Consider the following 19,981-nt stretch of genomic DNA (forward strand, 5'->3'; position numbering starts at 1 on the left):
TGTAAGCCTCCCAAAACAGAGGTGAAATGAGATTTCTGTGAGCCATCCACGTTACTTGGCTTTTTACCCCATGGTGAACGCTACCCTTCCAGAGAGGAAAATATCCCCCATGGCAGCTTCTCCTCACCCAGTGCCATTTTCACTGTGCTCTTTAGCACAGGCATGAAGACCACATTGCCAGTGGTGTAAGCAGTAACAGGAGATGAAGATGTTGAAATCATATTGTATTTATTACATACATGAGATACAAAAACAAATTACCAAAATAGTATAATTTTTTTGTGAGTCCACAGGACCTTGAAAGAAAAATACATACATGAAGTGGACTGGTAGACTCGTGATTTTTTCCAGGTTTTGTATGGCTTCCTTTTCTTTCCCCTCTCACTCATGAACAAAATACACTCTATGCAATGTGGTTTAAGGATGCTTTACATAAAAGATATATTTTAGTGCTGAAAACTGCAGTAAACTGTGCTATATTCCATACTGGTGTTAATGAGGATGTATAATGGCTGTATATATCTCAAACAATAACACAGAAGAAAACAAATAAAATGTTCGGTTTTAAATACTAACATAAAAATAAACTCCAGGCCCACCATGAATCGCTGGGTTGTGATATGTGAATGTGAGTCCTTTCAGTTCCCTGCATCCACTCCTTTTTCTGCAGGCAGAGGTTTTCTCCTCCGGCAATTGCATTTTTTATCTCAAAGTCTCTTCTCACACTGTTTGCAAAGTCTTGCTGGAGTCCTGCCCACGGGGTCCAAGTGCTGGTCTGAAGCTGGGACTTCAGTGCAAATACTTTATCTTTCAGATTGCATCCTCAGATACTCTGAGTGGCCAGTGCCAGGCTGGCTGTTCCCTTTATACCGTTAACGCCGTCCAACTGAGGGGGTCTTCAGGAGTGCTTCTGTTTCAGGGAGTTTTTTTCATGTGACACCTTCAACCTCTTCTTTCCCCAACACAAATAGACTTCCCACACCATGAACTGGCAGGTAGTAAAGTGCTTTATACAATGAAATATTTACACTAGGGCTAGGTTCATTTTTTAAAACTTCAAGGAAAAAAGCTCAGAGACGCTGCACCCTCCAGAGCTGGCTCTTCTCTGCGGCCGTGCGGTGGGTGAAGAGCCAGCCTCTGCCCTGCGTCACGCTTGTGCCAAGGCAGAGGGATTTGATTCACTTCAGCAACTCCACCTTCACCAGCACCAGCAGAGAATTTAGCCCTGGAAACCTTCAGCAGGCTGACCAGGTTAAAAGCAAGTGGCACTCCATGCTCTTTGACAGGTCCCGTGTCCTAACCTGAGGGGGTGTTTCTAAAGAGCTGTTGTCATTGCCATGCTGTTGCCAGCACCTACCTGCCACTGCGGCCATCATCTTCCCCACAGTATCCTTCGGGAGCCTCTGGAAGTCACTCAGAATCCACGCTGGCAGGACTGGCAGTGGTGTTTTGCTTCTCAGCTGCAGCTCATGGGCCTGCTTTCCATCTCTAGGGTGGCAGTTTAGTTTGGGGCAATCAGTGGCTTCATAAGAGTTGCTCCAACATTGCACTGGAGCGAGACGAGCGTCCACCCTTCCTTTTGTTTCCCTCAATGTAACGATGAGCTGGGCTCAGGTGAGCCCCTTGCAAGGAAGCTACAGGTGCGTGAATGAACAATGGCCAGGAAGGGTTAAATTAGACAGTGCCTACAACTCTGAATGCCTCGCTACACATTTTGGCACTATTTTCTTACTTTCCAGTTTTCATCCTAGAGGTCTTCTCTCCATGAAGGCTGTTGCATTTCGTGCATAAAGAAACACCCTAGGCAGCCGCGCACCTCTAGTTGCAGTCTCTTTTCAAAATCTCCAGGACCTTTCTTCCAAGAGCTGACTTCCACTGCTGGACAAAACTTTTCATGTTGACGATGAGTCTGCCCGTTCTGATGTCCTCATGTCCTGCCACAAGGTACTCCAAGCCTGGAAACCAGCAAAGCGGTCAGGGACTGCACAGCACTATGCTTCAGAGGACTACTGATGCTGCAAAGTCTGCTTGGATATCTAGTGCCATGTGAAAAAGTGCTTATACAAAGAAATATTTATACATACCGATTCTCTCGTGTATCTCTATACCTATATCAGTATCTATGGAAAAATGACCCCTGTGGTGCATCTGTCAGCGAGATGCAGTATACAAACTTAGATTTCTTTAGCTTGTAAATATAAATGGAAGCTGAACTCTGGGGGCTGCACTACAACTTTTTATAGCTTGTTTGGGAACTGCTATTACCTTCATTTGGCAGCCACCTGCCTCACCCCTCCCTGAATACACCTGGGCCTGGAAATCAGTCAGTTCAGTGCGCTGCAGTAATGACAGTGCAGGATGGCCCAGTGCTGATGTCTTGCTCAAAATGGCCAGTGCCCCCTTGCAGGCAAAGGCATGCCAAACCCTGACAAGACACAATACTAGATTTGCTGGTGCAAGCACCCTAGAAGAGCCCGAGGGGGTGGCAGCCACTCTGAAAAGAACTTCATTAATTTCTGCCTCTGCCAGATGTTTTAGAGACCATGACAGCAGCATCTAGTGTCCAGAACCTAGCAGAAGGGCTGGAGCATGGTTCCACAGTGCCCTGCCACAGGGCTTGCCCCAGGCATCCAGATCTGCACTTGGCTTTCAGAGCAGGACTTGAAGAATGCTTGGAGCCAGGCAATAACTGCTAAGCTGCAGGACATGGCAAAGCCTTTGGCTTGAATTAGCTAAAGAAACACTGCTGCAGATCGCAACAGCCTAAAACGGGACGTCTAAAAACACCTAAAATGGTGCCGCAAATAGGGATAACAAGGAGGGTAAACCCTCCCGTGGCAGGAGGAACTCCCTGCCAAGGCCAGCGTCTCTCGGCAGCATGCTTGGGGCACAGCAAGCATGAGAGCCCCCTGTACCCCTTCCTCCTTTCACCGTTCTGAGGAGCACCGCGTAGCAGTATAAACTAGCCTGGGGAGATGGGCCTCCCCCAGTGCTCTCGGTCATCCTATTCCATCCTGGTTGTGTTTTCTTGGGTTTTAATTTTGTAGTTCAGAATAAAAGGAGAGTGTCCCCTAGTTAAAGGTCAAGCATGTTTTTGTTTAATTCAATACAATTAGTTATCTATTTCATCTGAGTTTTTGGGCACACACATCCTCTCTTCTGCCACGTAAACACAGGATATCTGTATGGCAGTATCACCCTTTGCAAGACATTCATTTTGGCCAGGTCAATCCTGCTGTTATAAACATCACTTTTTAAGGGCTCCTAAACCTCCCTCGAGAGAGGAAATGTGGCACGCACCCTCAGAAAGCGAGCAAATATTGCTGCAGCTGCTGATTCTGCAGGGCTTTCTAGATTTTCAATCTGTCTTACAGAAGTGTAAAAGTAAAATAAATCAAACGACTGAGATGCCACAAGCCAGGACCTGAGGCTGTGTGTTTTGCCCTGCATTGCTGGCAGGCAGCTCTCCACTTATTTGTGTCTGCGCTTGGCAGAGCCAAGAAGGAGAAGGGCTCCAGTTCCCTTGCAGACTGCAGAGACCTTTAAAGTTTTCAGCTCAGTGTCCCCCCAGAAATCCAACCTGCCTCTGTGGGTGTGTGTGGAGGGGAAGGTGTGCAAGGGTAGCAGAGTTGCCCTTGTAGGAACTTAAGTACATTTATCATCTGAAAAGAGCCCATGGGGATTTGATAAATGCTTGGAGTTTTTATTTCTTGCCAGAGCCTTGAAGAGCCTACCCTCCTTTTGGTATCCTTTTAGTGCTGAAACAGAATAAAAATATGTCTGTCTGTATTTATTTATTTTTTTTAAATCTTTGATCTCCTCCATGTTTTTGGGAGATGTGATTTCCATTATAGCTGTATGCCAGGAAATTGTTTTATGTCAGCTTGGCTTTTTATCTGGCTGCTGTTGGTTTATTCATCTGGAGGTCAGAAGCTTTTACTCTGAGAGAGGGTTAAATCTGATAATATACTATTTTATATTCAGAAATGAACGTGGCAGCTAAAGAAAATAATGAGATTTTAAAAAGTATCTGGGATTCCTTATTTTCCCCCTTTGAAATGACTGAACCTTTACAATGCACCCAGTTGATGTTTTCAAGTTTTTCATTAGGATCAAATTTACAACTTCTTTCCAGCATGAAAGCTGAGATTAATTTATACTCATGGGACTCCAGCAGCTGCATTTCAAGACAATACCAAGCTTTGCAGTGTAAAACATGAAAACTGGCAAGGGAGTAACACCTGATGTGTCAGGTGCTTGGATTGTCCCTAAAGAGAATTGCATCTCCACCCTTCCACTGGTGTCCAAGTGACCTTCATTGATTTGTGATTACTGCTGTCTTTTCCTATGCTGGGGAAAATCAGTGAAGCACCTCTTAAGTTAGTGGAGTTGCAAAGCTGGGTGTCAGGTGCGGGGTTGCCCTGCCTGCTTGGTGTCCGACAGCTTCCACAGCATTCTTCCAGGTTCATATTAAGGCAACCGCTTTTGGGCTTTCTTGCTTGCGTTTGCATTGCTTATGGAAAAATAAAACAGCTGTATCTAGTTAATTATAGATTTATGGTGTTTTACCAATATCCAAAGTCTTACTGCACTTAAACAGTAAGTTCCTGCCTAACACTGCTGATTCATCTGACCCTTGCACCTGACAAGGCTTCCTGACTACAGCTGTGCTATCACGGCAGCTTGCCTTCAAAGCCAAAGACAGTCACTCTGGTGGAGATGAAAGAGGACTGCAAACACCTCATCAATGAATAACCTTTCTGTGTGATCCAGCTTCACAGACAGCCCTTCCTCCCCCCTCAAAGGAAGTTCCTAGTGCTGCAGATGTAAGGGACATCTCAGCACTGAAGTCAACATTGCGATTGGTTGATTTCCAAGAGATGTGTGCACCTTATGGCAAGAAAACCCTTTATCTGAATTAGCTGGTAACTGTTGGTTTATCTCGGAGTTGTAAAGAGAGGTGTGTCAGCCAGAGCTTAGTTTTGCTCTATTGAAGAACCCCCTGCATCTGCATCTCCTCCACAGTACCAGCCTGCATGCCCTGTTTAGCCACCACTGGTAATACTTTGTTTCAATGAAAGAAGATAAGAAAAACCTGTGAAGCCAAAGCTCTTCTCTCACTGCATAAGAGAATCTTTTCCAAATCTTGTAGATACAGATTAGCATTACTTTCAAAAAGACATCTTCCCTTGAGTTTAGATGAGAACTTCAGTACAATATCATGACTCAAATCAGATTTAAATGTGTTTTTCTGTATTCAGTTTAGCATTAGTTTCTAAAAGATACGTCATGTAGTCATGGTGTGATGTGGACCTCCCTCCCTCTGGGAACAGACTGAGAGTGGTAAAGCTGTAAAACTGTTATGCTTCAAAAAAAGAATCATATGTTTGAAAATCTATAGAATGAATTAAGTTTTTTTCTAGAAAATTCAAATTTGATGGAGATTGCTGTTGGAATCCAAATTATATGACAGCCAATAATTCTTAATAACACTGGGCTGCAATCTCAGCTCATTGACATGAGGGGATGGAGGGACGGGAATGAAATCTGTGTAAACATGCTGGGGATGTACTGCTGAGTGAGTGAAACCTACCGGGATTGAGGATGGGACAAGTGCAGCCTCTGTTAGTCCAGGACTCAGGGTAGAGCGTCCTCTTGCCACGGAGGATCTTCAGCTTTGTAGATTTCAAGACTTTCTTGACCTTCACATTGACTTCTGCATGGGAGCCTTTGTCATGAGCTGACAAAATCTTCGTCTTGATCACTGGGAAGACACAAATTCAAAACCAGGGATATAAAAACTATTTACAGTGCGCTCTATTTTTGGGGTCTAATGCAGGTGTCTGGGTGAAGCAGTGAGGACAATTACTTCACTACAGTGGAGTTAGCCCAGTGCTCCTGGCTGGGGAGCCTGGGGTCAGCACAGCCATGGGGGAACACATATGACCCCATACCCGTGGACAGGAATGCCACCAGTTGGTTTGGCCACGGCCCCTGGGCTTGTCACGTGGGCAGTGGGAGAGGTCCAATGACCTGGTTTTCAAAACTTGTGAGTATCCCATTTTCCCCTGGAGCTCAGCAAAGACTTTGGCTGCCTGAGCACTTTTGGAAATCAAGTGAAAATATTTGGTTTCAGGGATGGACCTGGAGGCTTTGCTGGCCTTGGCCCCGGCAGGACAGGCAGCAGGCAGGGGTGTGAGGAGCTGTGCCCATCCCACCCTGGTGAGCACTCCTGCTGCTGGTCCTCCTGCTTTGCAGAATTGCCAAATCCAAATGCAGCGGCGGAGACTGAGACATGGTTGGGGACTGAGGCAAATCACAGAGTATTTTGAGCTCACAGATACCCACAGGCACAATTCCCACCGCCTGGTATCCCACCTGCTGAGCCCCTGTGTGGTGGAGGCTCAGGGCTCCGGTCTTGTGCGTGAGCCTCCCCCTGACCGTGCTGATGCTGACACTGGTAGGTATCACCATATGATGGTGTTTTATTCAACGCCACATGTTAGGAAGTTCAGGAAAACCTTTCCTCCTACAGCATGGCCTCCTGAAGCTCGTGATGAGTCCCGTAATTCATCTGCCTCTCCAGTTTAGCTGACACCTTTGCATGTTGAGTGATGAAAGGGTGGAAAGCCTGAGTGCACTTTAGACATGATTTATGAACTTAGAGTTGTTGTGACTTTTTTATTTTTTTATTCTTATCTTTTGCAAGATTAAACACAGTCACTATCACAGCCAGTGAGCAAAGCAAAGCAAAATCAGATTTTTCCCTAATATTGCTAAGCCAGGGCTATATTTCAACAGCTGTCGGCCCCTTGAACTTCCCTTTGTGGGTTGCTCCGCAGCCTGCAGAGTTATGGGTTATCTCTCTGTGCATTTTCAACTTCAGTGTGAGATGAAACAGGTGCAAGAGACCCCTGGAAGACTGCGAAGGAAGGGAGTACTACACAGAGCATTCCTTGCTCAGCTGTGGTATGAAGGAGGCAGATCACTGACAGAGAGGTCCTGGGAAACAAAGTGCCTCCTTTCATTCATTTAAATCCAATATGCACACAGACATGTATATATATCAGATGTATATACATCACCCCATTGCAACAGCTGAACTTTGTTGAGAGAGGGAAGTTCCCAGTGGCTGCCGGAGCCGTTTTCTCCATGTAGTGTTGTGTGGTGATCACCACCCCTCCTTACCTTCAGTGTAACTCAGATTTAGTGATTTCTAGACCATGCTTGGGGCACCTGGTCTACAGAGAGTTTCAGTGACCTGTTTTTGGTAACAGTCCTTTACAGTCTGTCTTGGACCTAGACAACCTCTCAGGGACACTTCCAGCTTTTGTCCTCCCGTGATTTTGGCACAAGCGTATTTTGGTAGCAAGAGAGATGTGTAATAGAGCAAGCCACTTCAGCCATCTTGACTTGGCATCATGATATCTATACATTTTGGAAAGGTCAAAGATCTGCCCTTAGACTAAGTAGCTGCTGGGTTTACCAGCATGGAATGGTGCATACAGCAGCACCTCTCACGCTTTACACTCTTGCACTGTCTTGCAGCACCTCCCTTTACACCCCTGCCACCTCACCCACAACTCACCATAGGTGTACTTCATCCCGCAGAAGACCTTGGGATTCCCTAAAACTTGCTCTTTACATTCGCATTTACCTGGGGAAAGAGAAGGAAGCAAATGGCTGTGGATTGTACTTCAAAGACAGGAGCATTCACAGTCAGAGCCTTGGACCAGCCAGAGATTTTCATGTGATCCACAAGCCTCATGCAAAAAAAGCCCTATTTTCAGATCCAGGCGGAATATACAGTCTTAGTCCAAGGGCAATTATTCCTTGTTTACAATTTGAAGAGAAGGGAAACAAAGGACTTATTATTTTGCCTTGGGATGCAAATAACACGCATGTCTTTCCCTGTGGTATTTTCCACACCATAATGTACCAGACAAAATTTTTAAAGGAAATGTTGCAGAGGTTCAGGCAGATTAATGACTTCCGTGATCTGAGAACAAAGAATAACACGATATACTTATTTACGTTTAAAATGAAGTTGCCCAGACAAATGATGGAGCTTTCCCCTCAATTAACTCAATTACTGTATCTTCAAGATTTTATCATGCTGTTTTCTGCAGATGGAGGAAATTATGCTTGCCTGCTTGCATGCAGCGATGGCAAGGGAGGACGGCTTGATGCTGTGCTGCGGGGCCATCCTGCCTCACAGCAACCTCACGCAGCACCAGCCTCCTCCAGACTGGGGGTACAGGAGGGAAATTACTTCCCCAGCTGAAGCCGTAGCTGAAATGCTAGGCCATCTTGAATTGCATCATAAGCTGCATTGATGCCAAAATTGTTTTGGTCATTGGGGAAACAAATTCTGCGTTAGACATTTCCTTATTACCTGCCAGTGAAGTGGCAAACTTCACCCTCTAAATAACGTTGCTGGTTTGCCCAACAGGTAGTAGTTCCAGTGAATACACAGACATGTTTAAAACATGACGGCCAAGTAAAACATGAGAGTATTCAGCCTTGAAATTAATTTCAAGGACTGCAGATTCAGGCAGGCAACTCTTGTCTTACTGACAGCTAAATGCTGGGTGCAGGCTTTCAGCACGGAGCAACCTGCCTCAAGGGTTTGCATGTCCTCACATTGATGGGACAAGCCAGAAAGCTCCTCTAGCTTTTGAAGGGGAAGGAGGTGGTCACCTGGGATGTTAATGGGGGAGCATTCATCCCTTCCTGAAACTGCCAGGTTGCTAAATAAAAGCCAGTGCAGAAGACTCTATCCATGCTGGCTGCTGTGGGAGGGATGAGGCAAGGAAACCTGTGCAAACCCGCCATCCTACCAGAATGCCGGAGTGCCGAGAAGCCCTGCTCATCCTCCCAGCCCCAGGTGGGATCGCTTTCATTAATTACTGCCTGGAACGGAGGTGCTTCATTGTGCCATGTCACATCCGAGCTGTTGAGGGGAAAGGGAGAGACGGTTAGCCTTCCTCCTGGAGCCAGCAAAAAGCAGGGCTACTACCAACCCGTCCTGCGGGTGCAATGTGACTGCATGTCTTGGGGACATTAAACACGAGAGGCAGTTTCGGAAAGTGAACACACCAAGTGTTGTCAGAGTGAGTCATGAATCCGTTTTGGCTTTAAAATACATTACAAGGATTTATATGCTATAAATATCCCCTGTGTGGTAAAGAAAAGCAACATATAAGATCCAGAGAATGGGGTATCATTAAAATGTGCTGTCTTCTAAAAGTCAGAGCTTGAGTCTAAGTCCAACACAGTCAGTGCAAGCTGAGTTGAAGCAGCAAAAATATTAAGCCTTTGGCCTCCTCTCACTCAGATGTCCCTGAGGCCCATATTTTGCTCATGGAGAGGAAGCAACTGTGAAGGTTATGGAAAACACTTGATACATTAACACCAGTGCTGAAAGCCAATAATCCCACATGGCTGGTGCCCAGCCACGGTGTGCCAGGCATCCAGCTGGACTGCAGCCTCAGCTCCCACTCTATCCCCAGCTCCTGACCGTACCAAACCCCAAATATTTTATATAATGGATATTTTTCAGCCCTCGTGCCATGCATAAATAGGACCAATGCAGTACCCTCCCTGGGATGGAGATGGCACGGGTATGGTGAGGCTGGGAGTGGGTGGCCGGGTCCCCCCAACTCACCTGCTGCTGCGGCAGTCACCGGTGCGGGGGTCGCAGCTGCGGGCACAGTCGCAGGGGCGGCAGCCATAGGCACCAAAGCCCCAGTAGCCGGGGAGGCAGCGGTCGCAGTGGGGCCCCGCCACGCCGGGCTTGCAGGGGCAGTCGCCGGTGCTGGGGTCGCAGAAGCTGCGGGGGCCGAGGGGGAGCGCGGCCGATCCCAGGGGGTGGCAGGAGCAAGCTGCAGGGGACACCATGGAGGGAGAGCATCTGTGAGTGCAAAAGCTCTGCAGGACAAAGGCGCAGGAGATGCCTGTGAAAATGCCGCTCTGCCTAGGGACACCAGCGAGGGGTTCTGGGCTTTTTTCCCCCTCGCCCGTATAAATCTGAGCAGAGTCTCCCTTTGGAATCTGTATGATTTTAACTTTTGTGAGCTATCTTAGTTACCTAGCCTGGGGCTAAGCTTTACCAAACAGGTCGTTATTACTTTCCTTATTGCATCTGGACTCCAGTCCAGCCAAGTAGCTGGCGATGTGCCTGGCTCACAATGATGTTTAAGCAGCTGTGGGTGCTTCATTGTAAACATGAATAACAACTGTCTTGTATCCAGGAGGTTAAAACCCCCCTCAAAATGGTCACTGGAATTAAAGCAGAGGCTGAGCAAAAAGTACCCCTTTGTCTCTGTCTGATTTTCTTTTAACCGCTATCATTTTAAAATGTTAAAAATATAAGAATGAGGACACCCATGGCTCAGAGACGTGCTTTTGTATATATTCTGGGATGTGAGTTTGAAGAGTGCATGTCAGAAATGGTGGCTGCTCTTTTTTCCTCCCCCACAACCCCTTGCGGCAGAACGATGCACTGGAAGCATACTAGGACACACTGGGAGAAATGGATATTCTCACAAATCTGAAAGGATGCCCTAAATTAGGTGGCATAAAGTTTTCTTTGCCCAGCTGCTTAGAATTTTTCTTTTGCATAAACGTAGTTTGTGCCTGTTGTGAGACTACAACCTTTTCCCCCCCAGAAGATGTTAAACCTTTCCAAAGATCAGAAATATTTATTGTAATATTGTAATCCAACCATTTGGCCTGGCCAGCAGGCAAAGCAGTGCCCTCTAGGACCAGTAGCTGGACGGCCCATGCTCTCCTTCCCTCAGGGTTTGGTTCTCTGACCAGGATGTGTTATGGTCAGCCTTGTGCATTATGGCAAAAAATCCTCTGCTGAAGGACTTCTGCTAAAACCCCATTTACATAAAAATCAGATCTCCCAAGAAAATTTCATTTGGAAGGAGAATTTTTACCAAATTCTAATACAATTTTTTTTTCTTGCAGCTGTGAAGGCAATAAAGCAGAAAAGCCACTACATGCAACACAACCTTTCTTCCTCTTGAGATACTTACTGCTGTGCACATATATTTAATTTTTCTCTGACAACATCTTTGTGGTTTCAGGGATTTGACATACCTGGAGTGTCACTTCAAAATGTTAAAGGCTTGATTAATATTGGCAGTTAACTTAGAGGCGACTACAATTCCAAAAACTTTGCCAAAGTAATCCCCAAATTTTCCCCACCCTTTCCATTCCCTAACAAATATAATTATATAAAATTAAAAGATTAGAAAGCCTCTCCACAAACTCCATAACTAGCTGTAGGCAGTGAACTCCAGTACATTTAATAGCATAGTTTTCAACAGCGCTCACCAAGACTCACATACCTTTCTCCTGAAGTCTGTGAAGTGTTTTACACCTGACACATGTAGCCTAATGTTCTCTTTTCCTACTAGATGTGGTGGGTATTTCTGGCATTCCTCAGCCCCTTCAGGGGAAATATCAAGCACTTAAAGCTCTTCTATTCTCCTGCAGTAGTAGGAGTGAGCTAAACCCACTGCTCAGAGAGAGATTTGGTCCTGGTTCAGTCTGGTTTCAGCTGAGTTTTGCACCCAGCCCTATTGAGGTTGGAGCTTTTTATGTTTCAGACAATGCTTTCACATAATTTTTTCCTAATGAAAAATTTAATGGCAGCAGCAACACCATGGTGAGGCAAGCATATTAAACTTACAAAGGCTGTTATGAAAAATACAGCAGCAAGCTCACACGCAATTAAAATGAGAATGTAGTTGGCTATACTTTTTACCAAAAGCTGCAGAGATGTACTGTAAAAGTTGGTCATTTCTACAAGGGCTGTGCACCGACCTCCATGGACCCTGTCCTTCCTGGCTCCTCCCCTATGAGCTGCCAAGGGCAACCTTGGGCACCAAACTGAAGCTTTTTGGTCTTGCACCTTGGGTGGTGTTAAATGGATGCTTTGGGTGGCAAGTTTACGACACAGTAAGTGTTTGTGATGTGCTGCAATGGGAACGTGCTGAGCAATGCAGAGGCATAAAGTGCAGCCCATCACTACGCCCCAAGCACAGAAATGAGGCTCCAGAGCTCCCATGTGAGTATGTCATACCAACTTTGAAAGAAATGCATGAAAATAGGATCAAGTGCTCCCATACTATGGCAATGGCAGGAAGAAAAGGACTGCAGGACTGATCACACAACATTGGTAGCTGCAGCTACTGCTCCCTCGTGGGCTGCTGCACTGTTAGTTTTAGACCCCGTTTTTCTCCTTCTACCCAGTCTGCACCTCACTGTAGTGCAGGCAGAAGAACACTCACCTCCAGGAAGGTGAGAAGAGCAGCTGAGCAGCAGATAAAGCAACTACAGACACAGCTGGATGTAACGTTGCGGTGGATACACGGGTGGCAGAGCATGAGACTGTCAGTGTGAGGCTTCAGGACAGTGTCTGTCTCATGCCATGGCCACCCCACGGGGGAAACTGGGGATTTCCAGGCCAAGGGAGCTCCAGTGAGAGAAGGGCTCGCTGGGCATCGCTAACCTGGGACCAAGAGAGACCTTCCACAAGCTTGATCTTTTAGCTTTCTTTTCAATTTGTAAGCAGCATCGTTAAAATGCCCATTTACCACCCTGTACTGCATAGCAGTATTTTGCACATGATTTCCATGCACATTTGAATTAACAGCCACCCGTCCCAGCATTGCATGTGCTGATCGGGATTGAAAACCACTGGTCTCCAGTAGAGCTGCATTTCACTGCCCTGGATTGGTGATACTGTTGTGGTTTCTTCAGCTGCCAGTTAACCTTTGGAAATGACAAATATTTACCCTCAAAAACCTACAGTTGAAAAGCAGAAATAAACTTGGCAATTATAAAACCCAATTTATTGTCTGCAATTATACTGTAGCTGCGGCTTAAAAATTCATAAAGGATGTAAAGAAAAGGACTGATAGGTAAGGCGGGGGGAAAAAGTCATCAGATTGCTGCTTTAAATGGCAGAACGTCTCATTTTATCGGGTACACACCTACTCCTGAGCAAATATTATATACACTCTTTACCTAGGAGAATCTTTAAAGTATCCTTAAAGATTATGGCTTAACAACTCTTTTATTTACTTTGACCTTGGTATTTTTAAATATTCAGTGCTACCCCATGGTTGAGCAATAACAATGCCTTGAGCCAGAAGCAACCAGGCAATGCCACAGCCTTCCCAGAGGGAATAACAGGGCACCACGCATGTCCCTTGTTATTGCAGACCATGGCACGGTACTTGGAAACGTGCCAGGCATAGGCTGTAATCAGTCTTATATAATTTAATTTAACAGTCATTAATCATTTGCTACAGCCTCGCAAGCTGCTGGGCTCCCCCGTGAGATGCCGTGTCCCAGGGTGACTAGAAGGGAAATGGTGAAGGGGTCTTAGGGAGGAGACCATTTGTGAGGGTTTGAAAAGCCCCGAGGGAAATAATCTGTGTGTTTGTACCAATAAGGTCTCTGAAAGGAAAGCATTCAGATAATCCCTACATTTTTGTGGAACCCAGTTTCTGCCGGGGAAAGTTATTTCCCTGAGATAAAGTACTTCATGCTCTGTAATTCATAAACACAAGAAAAAAAAAGAGCAACAAAGTAGATGTACTTAATACAGAAGGTAAGGGCAGACTTTTTCTCACTCAAGAGTATCTTACAGTTCTTGTCAAATATATGTTACCTTTGGCCTTTAAATATTAGAGTTCACGAATACATACTGGTCCATAAAGAGGCTGGATTGTTGCATTAAAGAGTAATGGAAACAGGTTTATAGTCTTTATGTGAGGTACACTTGTGGGGGGTAAAAAATGTGAGAAGTGGAATGCCACGGGCCAGTGATTTAGAAATGAATGCAGAAAACAGAGAGTACTGAGCACCAGCGTACATCAACAAAAATACCCATTAATCATTTCATCTCCACAGCTTCCTCCTGCCCAGAAGGGCTGAGAAAAACTTTTTAATCAACTCTCCTGGTATTTGGATACCATATAGCTAATGATGTGATGTAATGCCTGACTTCATTAGTGCTGGTCTCACTTGCACACAGGCACACGCACACTGTTGGCAGATCTCCCTTCGAGCTGTGGCTGTTTTGCAGTGATACATCCCGAGACCTCTGTTTCCATCTGGTTTTGCAAGGAAGGAGGCTCCATGCTGGCCAGCCCAGGAGGTGCCATTTGACTTCCTCTTGGACCCTCCAGACAGCCACAGGATTTGGACTGGGCATTTTGGCACTAGGAAAACTCTTTGATGGGTCCTTTGTGAAACTCTGTCTCCTCCATGGGCTGCGTGAGACGCCACAGGAGATGGCAGCCACTCCTACCACCTCCAAGGTGAAGCTGGTAGGTTTTTAGGTTTAGCAATTTAAAAAATTGCTTTTTAGATGTCCAGAAGATGACAGCCAAATCAGAGGCAAAGCTTGACTTCGCTTCAATGACCTCAGAGAAGTGCATGCTCCGCCCTGATGCGAGCTGGCACATAAAGAGCATCAGGAAATACAATCCTAGCAAAGAAAGGCAGCACAACTCCAGTAAAAGCATATTTCAAACCTTGAAGGTCCCATACAGAATTTATTTCAGTCTTTTATCCTGTGTTATCTACCAGGAGTCAATGAATCCAGTTGTGGGTTTTTTTAATCAGCAAGGCTGAATCCATGAGTTAGAAAAAAAAACCCCAACCCTCAAGACCCTGCTTTGGGTCTATATACAAGATTTGAATCTGGTTCTTTACTAATGAGACTCCAAACCAAAAGCCCATTGCCTAAGTTCTGGCAATAATTACAGAAGGAAACTATCTCGTATTTCAGAGGAGGAGACTTGGAGCTTCAATGTACACAAGTAGGTAAAGGAGCCTTAAAAAGTAATTACAATCCTTGTTTAAAAAAACAAATTTGTGTAAATACTACAGCAGTGAAGTAATTATTTACACAAGTAATGGAGAACTGTTTTCATAAACAGAATTAGGATTGTAAAACAGGTGGTTCAGCTGTTGCTGCTCCTCATTGCAATGAGTGAAAGGTGGAGAGGAGGAGCACTTCTGTGGCAGGCTGGGGGGGCTGCTGGGAGTCTCCTGAGGGTGATGCACAGCATGGGAGTGGGGCAAAAGTGGTTGTTCCCCACCCAACCCCTCAGATAACAGTGACACTGCACACACGCTCCCAGCCTCGGGTGCAGCTCCCTACCCTAGAAGGGTTTATCTTCCTTTAAAAGCAGGTACTTCTCCTTTGGAGGAGAGGGATGTGCTCAGCGTCTCCTCAAATGACACAAGCAGGGTGTCAGTCAGATTGTTTTCTCCCACCCGTGAAGGTCCTCCTCCAGATTTGGACCAGTGAAGAGAAATCTGGAGAAGCCAGCGGGTGGTTGTAAGTGCAGAGCACAGAGCATGCTTGCATCCTATATTTAGCTGACCAGTGTAATGCTGGGGATCCGGAGTCCCGCACAGTGAGTCACCATCCTCACAGTGGTCCCTGGGGAGTGTAGCTTTTGGATCACTGCTTTTGCTTGGGAAATATTAAATTTCACATGTGGCCAAGTCATTGCCTTTGGCCTGGCCTCCTCAGTGTCATGGCTTCTGGAGTATCACTTAACTTGTGTCCTTACATCTCACTCCATATCCACCTGCTGCTGCTGCGAACACACACTGGTGGGCAATGTTATTTATCAGCTGCACCCCTGTTGGCTGAGGCACCCTGCTTCTGAGGTTGCAGCAATCACCAAACAAGGAGAACATGAAAACATGATGCAGCTTTTGCTCTCCAAAAATAGCAGGAGAAAGTCAATGAATCATCTCTTCCCCTGCCCCCAGGTTACAGGGATCCTTGGGATATATTTGTCAACAGCATCTTGCAGGCTTTTGCCCTGCAAACTGCACCATTGCTTTTTCCAAACAGCATCAAAAAGGGAATTCAAGTTGCCCCCTGTCCTTCACTGAAGCAAGAAGATTACTCCAAGAAAAGGCAGGAAGATCTTACCTTTGACACCCTCCCACCTGAGAAGCATTCTACCAGCAAAAGGTTGCTGACTTACATTTGCAGGCGTCTGGGGCAGAGAAAGGCTTCCTGAGGTCCCGGTAGAAGCCCGGCTTGCAGCGCTGGCAGTGCTGCCCTTCTGTGTTGTGCTGACAGTTGTCGCAGATGCCACCGCTGCGATTGCCCGATGCCAGCCATGCATCCATGTCAAAATGGCAAGTGTCAGCATGCCCATTACACTTGCACGCTGAGATGAAGCCAAAGGGAACAGAAAGACTCATTAAAGCAGTGAAAGATGTTGATTTATAGAAAAGAGATACAAAAAACCAAACCATGTTTTGGAATGGGAGACCTGACCTATGAACCTGTTATTTGTTCAAAATGCATTAAGTAACATCACATTTTCACCTACACTTCTCAATCTCTAGAGGTGACATTTAAAAAAAAAAAGTGATTTCTTTAACTCTTTTATTTCCAGTATGAGTTTCCCAGTACAAGGACAGCAATGCAGACAGGCTAGTGCAGGGAGATCTCCCACATTCACTGGTCCTGCTGGGACAGGATCCTTCCCTCCCTGCTTTAGAAATCAGCAGTGCCCTGTGCAGCAACTGCCACCTGGGTGCTGTCAGGATGTTCCTTGCATCTGATAGAGGGAAAAGGCAGGCGGAGTGGAGGTGTGTGAGGGAGGGTGAGCATCCCCCTTTCCCTGTGCTGGCAGTGGAAGAAGTCTGGATGCCTACACACCTGAAGTCAGGGGCCAAGGGAGACCTGCTCCAACCCCTGCTCATCAAATGCTGCTGGTGGAAACAGGGATTCAGTATCATTCCTTTGGGGAACATCCATATTGCAGTGAGCGTGACCACAGCCTGCACAGGCAGGCTGATGCTAGCTTCAGTGTTGATAGCGTCACAGCCATGGCAGGATGGCACTCAGCATGCCTGCAGTCCTTCCCAGGGCACCCTTCTGGCCAGACTGCTCCTGTTACAGAAGCTGATTGCCTCAGGACCTCTGCAGCCCCCTGCAGCCTGTACTCACCCCGAGCACCCTCCCTGGCACCACAGAAGTAATCCTCAAACCTGCCCAGAGCCTGCGGCTCCTCCTGCCCCAGCGCCCAGGGGGTGAGCAGAGCCCAGGTCCAGCAGCAGAAGGCTATACCTCCCACAAACATCTTTGTCAGCGGTGCCCATGGAAGGAACAACACTGGCCCCCCATCACCTCCAAGGCACCCTGGGCAGGCAGGCTGCAGTCTACCCACAGCAGAAGACCATATCTCAAGGAGATGTGCTGGGGTCCCACGGGAAGGCCAAACCAACTGAGAACATGGTCCTGTGAGGATTTCTGAGTGAAGGGCTGTCCCTGCCATACAAACATGGGGCAGCTGTGGCTCTCCACTCACTGACCTGCTTCACAAGCACCTGTCCACCACCCTGGTATCTGCTGCCTCTTGGAAACACAGGAGAAAGACACACAAGGAGGGAGTGTTGTGCTCTGGCAGAGGCTCTGGAGACACTGTTCTCAGCTGGCTACTTACACTGACACTCTTTGGGGGCTCCGGTTTTGCCATCGGCAGGCTGCCAAGGCTGATCGTTGTACAGCGGGGCGCAGTGCTGGCAGTGGGACCCCGCTGTGTTGTGCTTGCACATGCATTTCCCATGGACCTAGCAGGGGAAAGAGAGCAAGAATCACCCACAGCAAAGGCCAAAGAGTGTCCGGGGCACAAGCAGTGCCCAGGTACAGGAGATCCCACACCAGCTAGATGCTATCACATAGACTAGAAAGAGGGCTAGCATGATGTCTGCCTTGATATCCAGTTTAGTCAAAGGCAAATATTCTGCAGTTACACTTTCAAGTACATTAGTATTTGTGGATCTGCATGTCATGTTATTGTACAGTCGTACCCTATTTTTTTTAGATCTTAAAGGATCTTTAGCAGAGAGTTTCTAGCTGCAGCATGAATTTCCAGGAGAGGTTAAAAAAGCCAAGATTCAAAGCATCCTTGGGAAACACTGTAAAACTTTTCTCTTTTTCTCCCTCCCAAATATGAATACACTTTTGCAGTACTGCAAGAACAGCGCCCACAACCTCAGCACCCACTTCCGTGTGCATAGCCATCACCAACATAAATAAGTGCAAGAAAAAAATTTAGCTCCCTGAAACACAGGTATCTACTCATCTGAGGCAGAATTGGTGCCCCACAAAGGGAGAACCAAGGATAGCACAAGGACCATGAGTGACTATGCTCGGATGTGTTAATGACAGATAGATAATTTAACAGCTAGACAGCCTAGTGTAAGGGCGTAATTAGAGATGAAAAGCCAGCATAGCACACTTGGTGCCAGCTGCCCTGTCAGCCGATGGCATTACTCACACTGTTGGCAAATGCAAAGAAAACAGGACATAGCCAGAGGGCAAGAGCAGCCCGGCAGCCCCTAGATGCAATGAAATCAAGCTCTGAAGCAGCACAGCTCTGCCGGCACGGCTGAAGGCCCTGCCTTTTCCCGTGGAGTGCGGCAGGCAGCTACCTACCATAGCTATTTCAGTGCCTGTGCTCGCAGCTTTACTCTGCTCAACATTGTACTTTTAAACACAGTTTTACTGAGAGCATTTCAGCTGCAAGTCTCTCTAGATGTCCAATGCGTGGCCAGGCTGGAGGCACGACTGGCATCCTGCGTTTGCTGAAACATGAGCTGAGCGGTGCCTTACCACCCCACTGCCCCTTCACTGGTCATGGGGAAAGTGATAGAGAAAGGAAGGGAATAAACTGAGCATGGTTTGGCTGCTTCTACTGCTCAGTAACAAGCCAGAGACCTCAGCCTGCTCTGCCAGTATGGCCCCATAACCATGCTACAGGTTGACCATAAAACCAATGGAGCTGCACCAGTTGCCGGCTGCTGTTGGCATTGGGAGCAGCACAGGGCGGTCGGGGTGCCTGGTGATCCTGCCCAGGGCTGGGGCACGGCTTTAACTGCTACTGCAAAATGCTGCCTTCCACTCTGTTTAACTTGTGGTTCCACAAGTGTGGTGCTCCTAACTGTATGACTTGCTGCCAAAAACTGCTACAAAAAAGGTTCCTGCCAAAAAACCTGAGCAGTAAACAAAACAGAAGAGTACCTTGAACACATAGTAAACAGCTCCTGCCTGTTACGTAGGTGCACACCCACCACACTCACTTCTAGTTAATGATGATCTTCTGATTTATTTATTTTTAATTAATAGATTTCAGCTGCTATCTTATAGGAGTCAGATGTAACAGTACAGAAAAAAAGGTCAAAAGTGTCCTTAAAAGACTTTCAGCTGCAATGCAAAATCTTTCAAAAGCTTTTCAAGTGATCCTTTCCCGCCTTATTAAAATGCCTGGATCGTCAAAGCAGGAATAAGCAAAATATAGTACAGCAAGTGGACTACATAATCAATGGGCAGCTAGAGAGGGAGTCAGACAGAATGTGCAAGCATTTAAGCTAAAGCACAAATACTAAGGTAACATTGCTTTTGGTCCTGTTTGTCCTTATTACAGATATCAGTTGGTCTCACCACATATATTAGTTGGTCTGTCTGGCTTATCATATTGATATATGCTGAAACGTGTGCGAATGTTTAAAAGAATGAGAAGCAAATATAGAAAGAAACAAAAAAAAATTTGCAGAGGGAATATTTAGATCTCAAAGTATATCTTGTGTTTTCATATTTTCATTTTTGCTACCACCCACAAAATGTTCTTCAAACTCTCAGATGCCTCACTTCCCTGAATTATCACTCTTTAATAAAATTTCTCTCTTGCATATATTTTTTATATAAAGTCCACACAAACCAATGTTACAGAGCTACTTCACACACATTTAAAAGCATCTACCTGCTTAAAAACAGAAATTGGTTAAACCTGTATTGGTCATGTGGTCATCTTCAGGTGGTTTTGATGGAGCCCTAACTCTCTGATGACATTTTTTGGTAGGGGTTTATTGCAGGCCCTTTGGCCCTTGTGGTTAATTCTAAACAAGTTGTAGT

General features: G+C 46.3%; 1 protein-coding gene across 9 annotated transcripts in view; it reads right to left on the minus strand.

The window, feature by feature from the left end:
* Positions 1-211: 211 nt before the first annotated feature.
* Positions 212-19,981, minus strand: part of NTN4 (netrin 4) — a 68,833-nt gene continuing 49,063 nt past the window's right edge. For all 9 annotated transcript variants that reach the window (XM_080392636.1, XM_080392641.1, XM_080392637.1 and 6 more), the window contains 7 exons: positions 17,511-17,637; positions 16,038-16,226; positions 9,668-9,884; positions 8,841-8,953; positions 7,589-7,657; positions 5,594-5,764; positions 212-1,955 (listed from right to left, as the gene is read on the minus strand). In XM_080392636.1, the coding sequence (XP_080248762.1) occupies positions 1,819-1,955; positions 5,594-5,764; positions 7,589-7,657; positions 8,841-8,953; positions 9,668-9,884; positions 16,038-16,226; positions 17,511-17,637 (1,023 nt within the window). In that variant the 3' untranslated portion in view covers positions 212-1,818. The remainder of the gene's footprint in view (positions 1,956-5,593; positions 5,765-7,588; positions 7,658-8,840; positions 8,954-9,667; positions 9,885-16,037; positions 16,227-17,510; positions 17,638-19,981) is intronic.

Source organism: Falco punctatus, assembly GCF_963210335.1.
Source record: "Falco punctatus genome assembly, chromosome: 6".
Classification (NCBI taxonomy): domain Eukaryota; kingdom Metazoa; phylum Chordata; class Aves; order Falconiformes; family Falconidae; genus Falco; species Falco punctatus.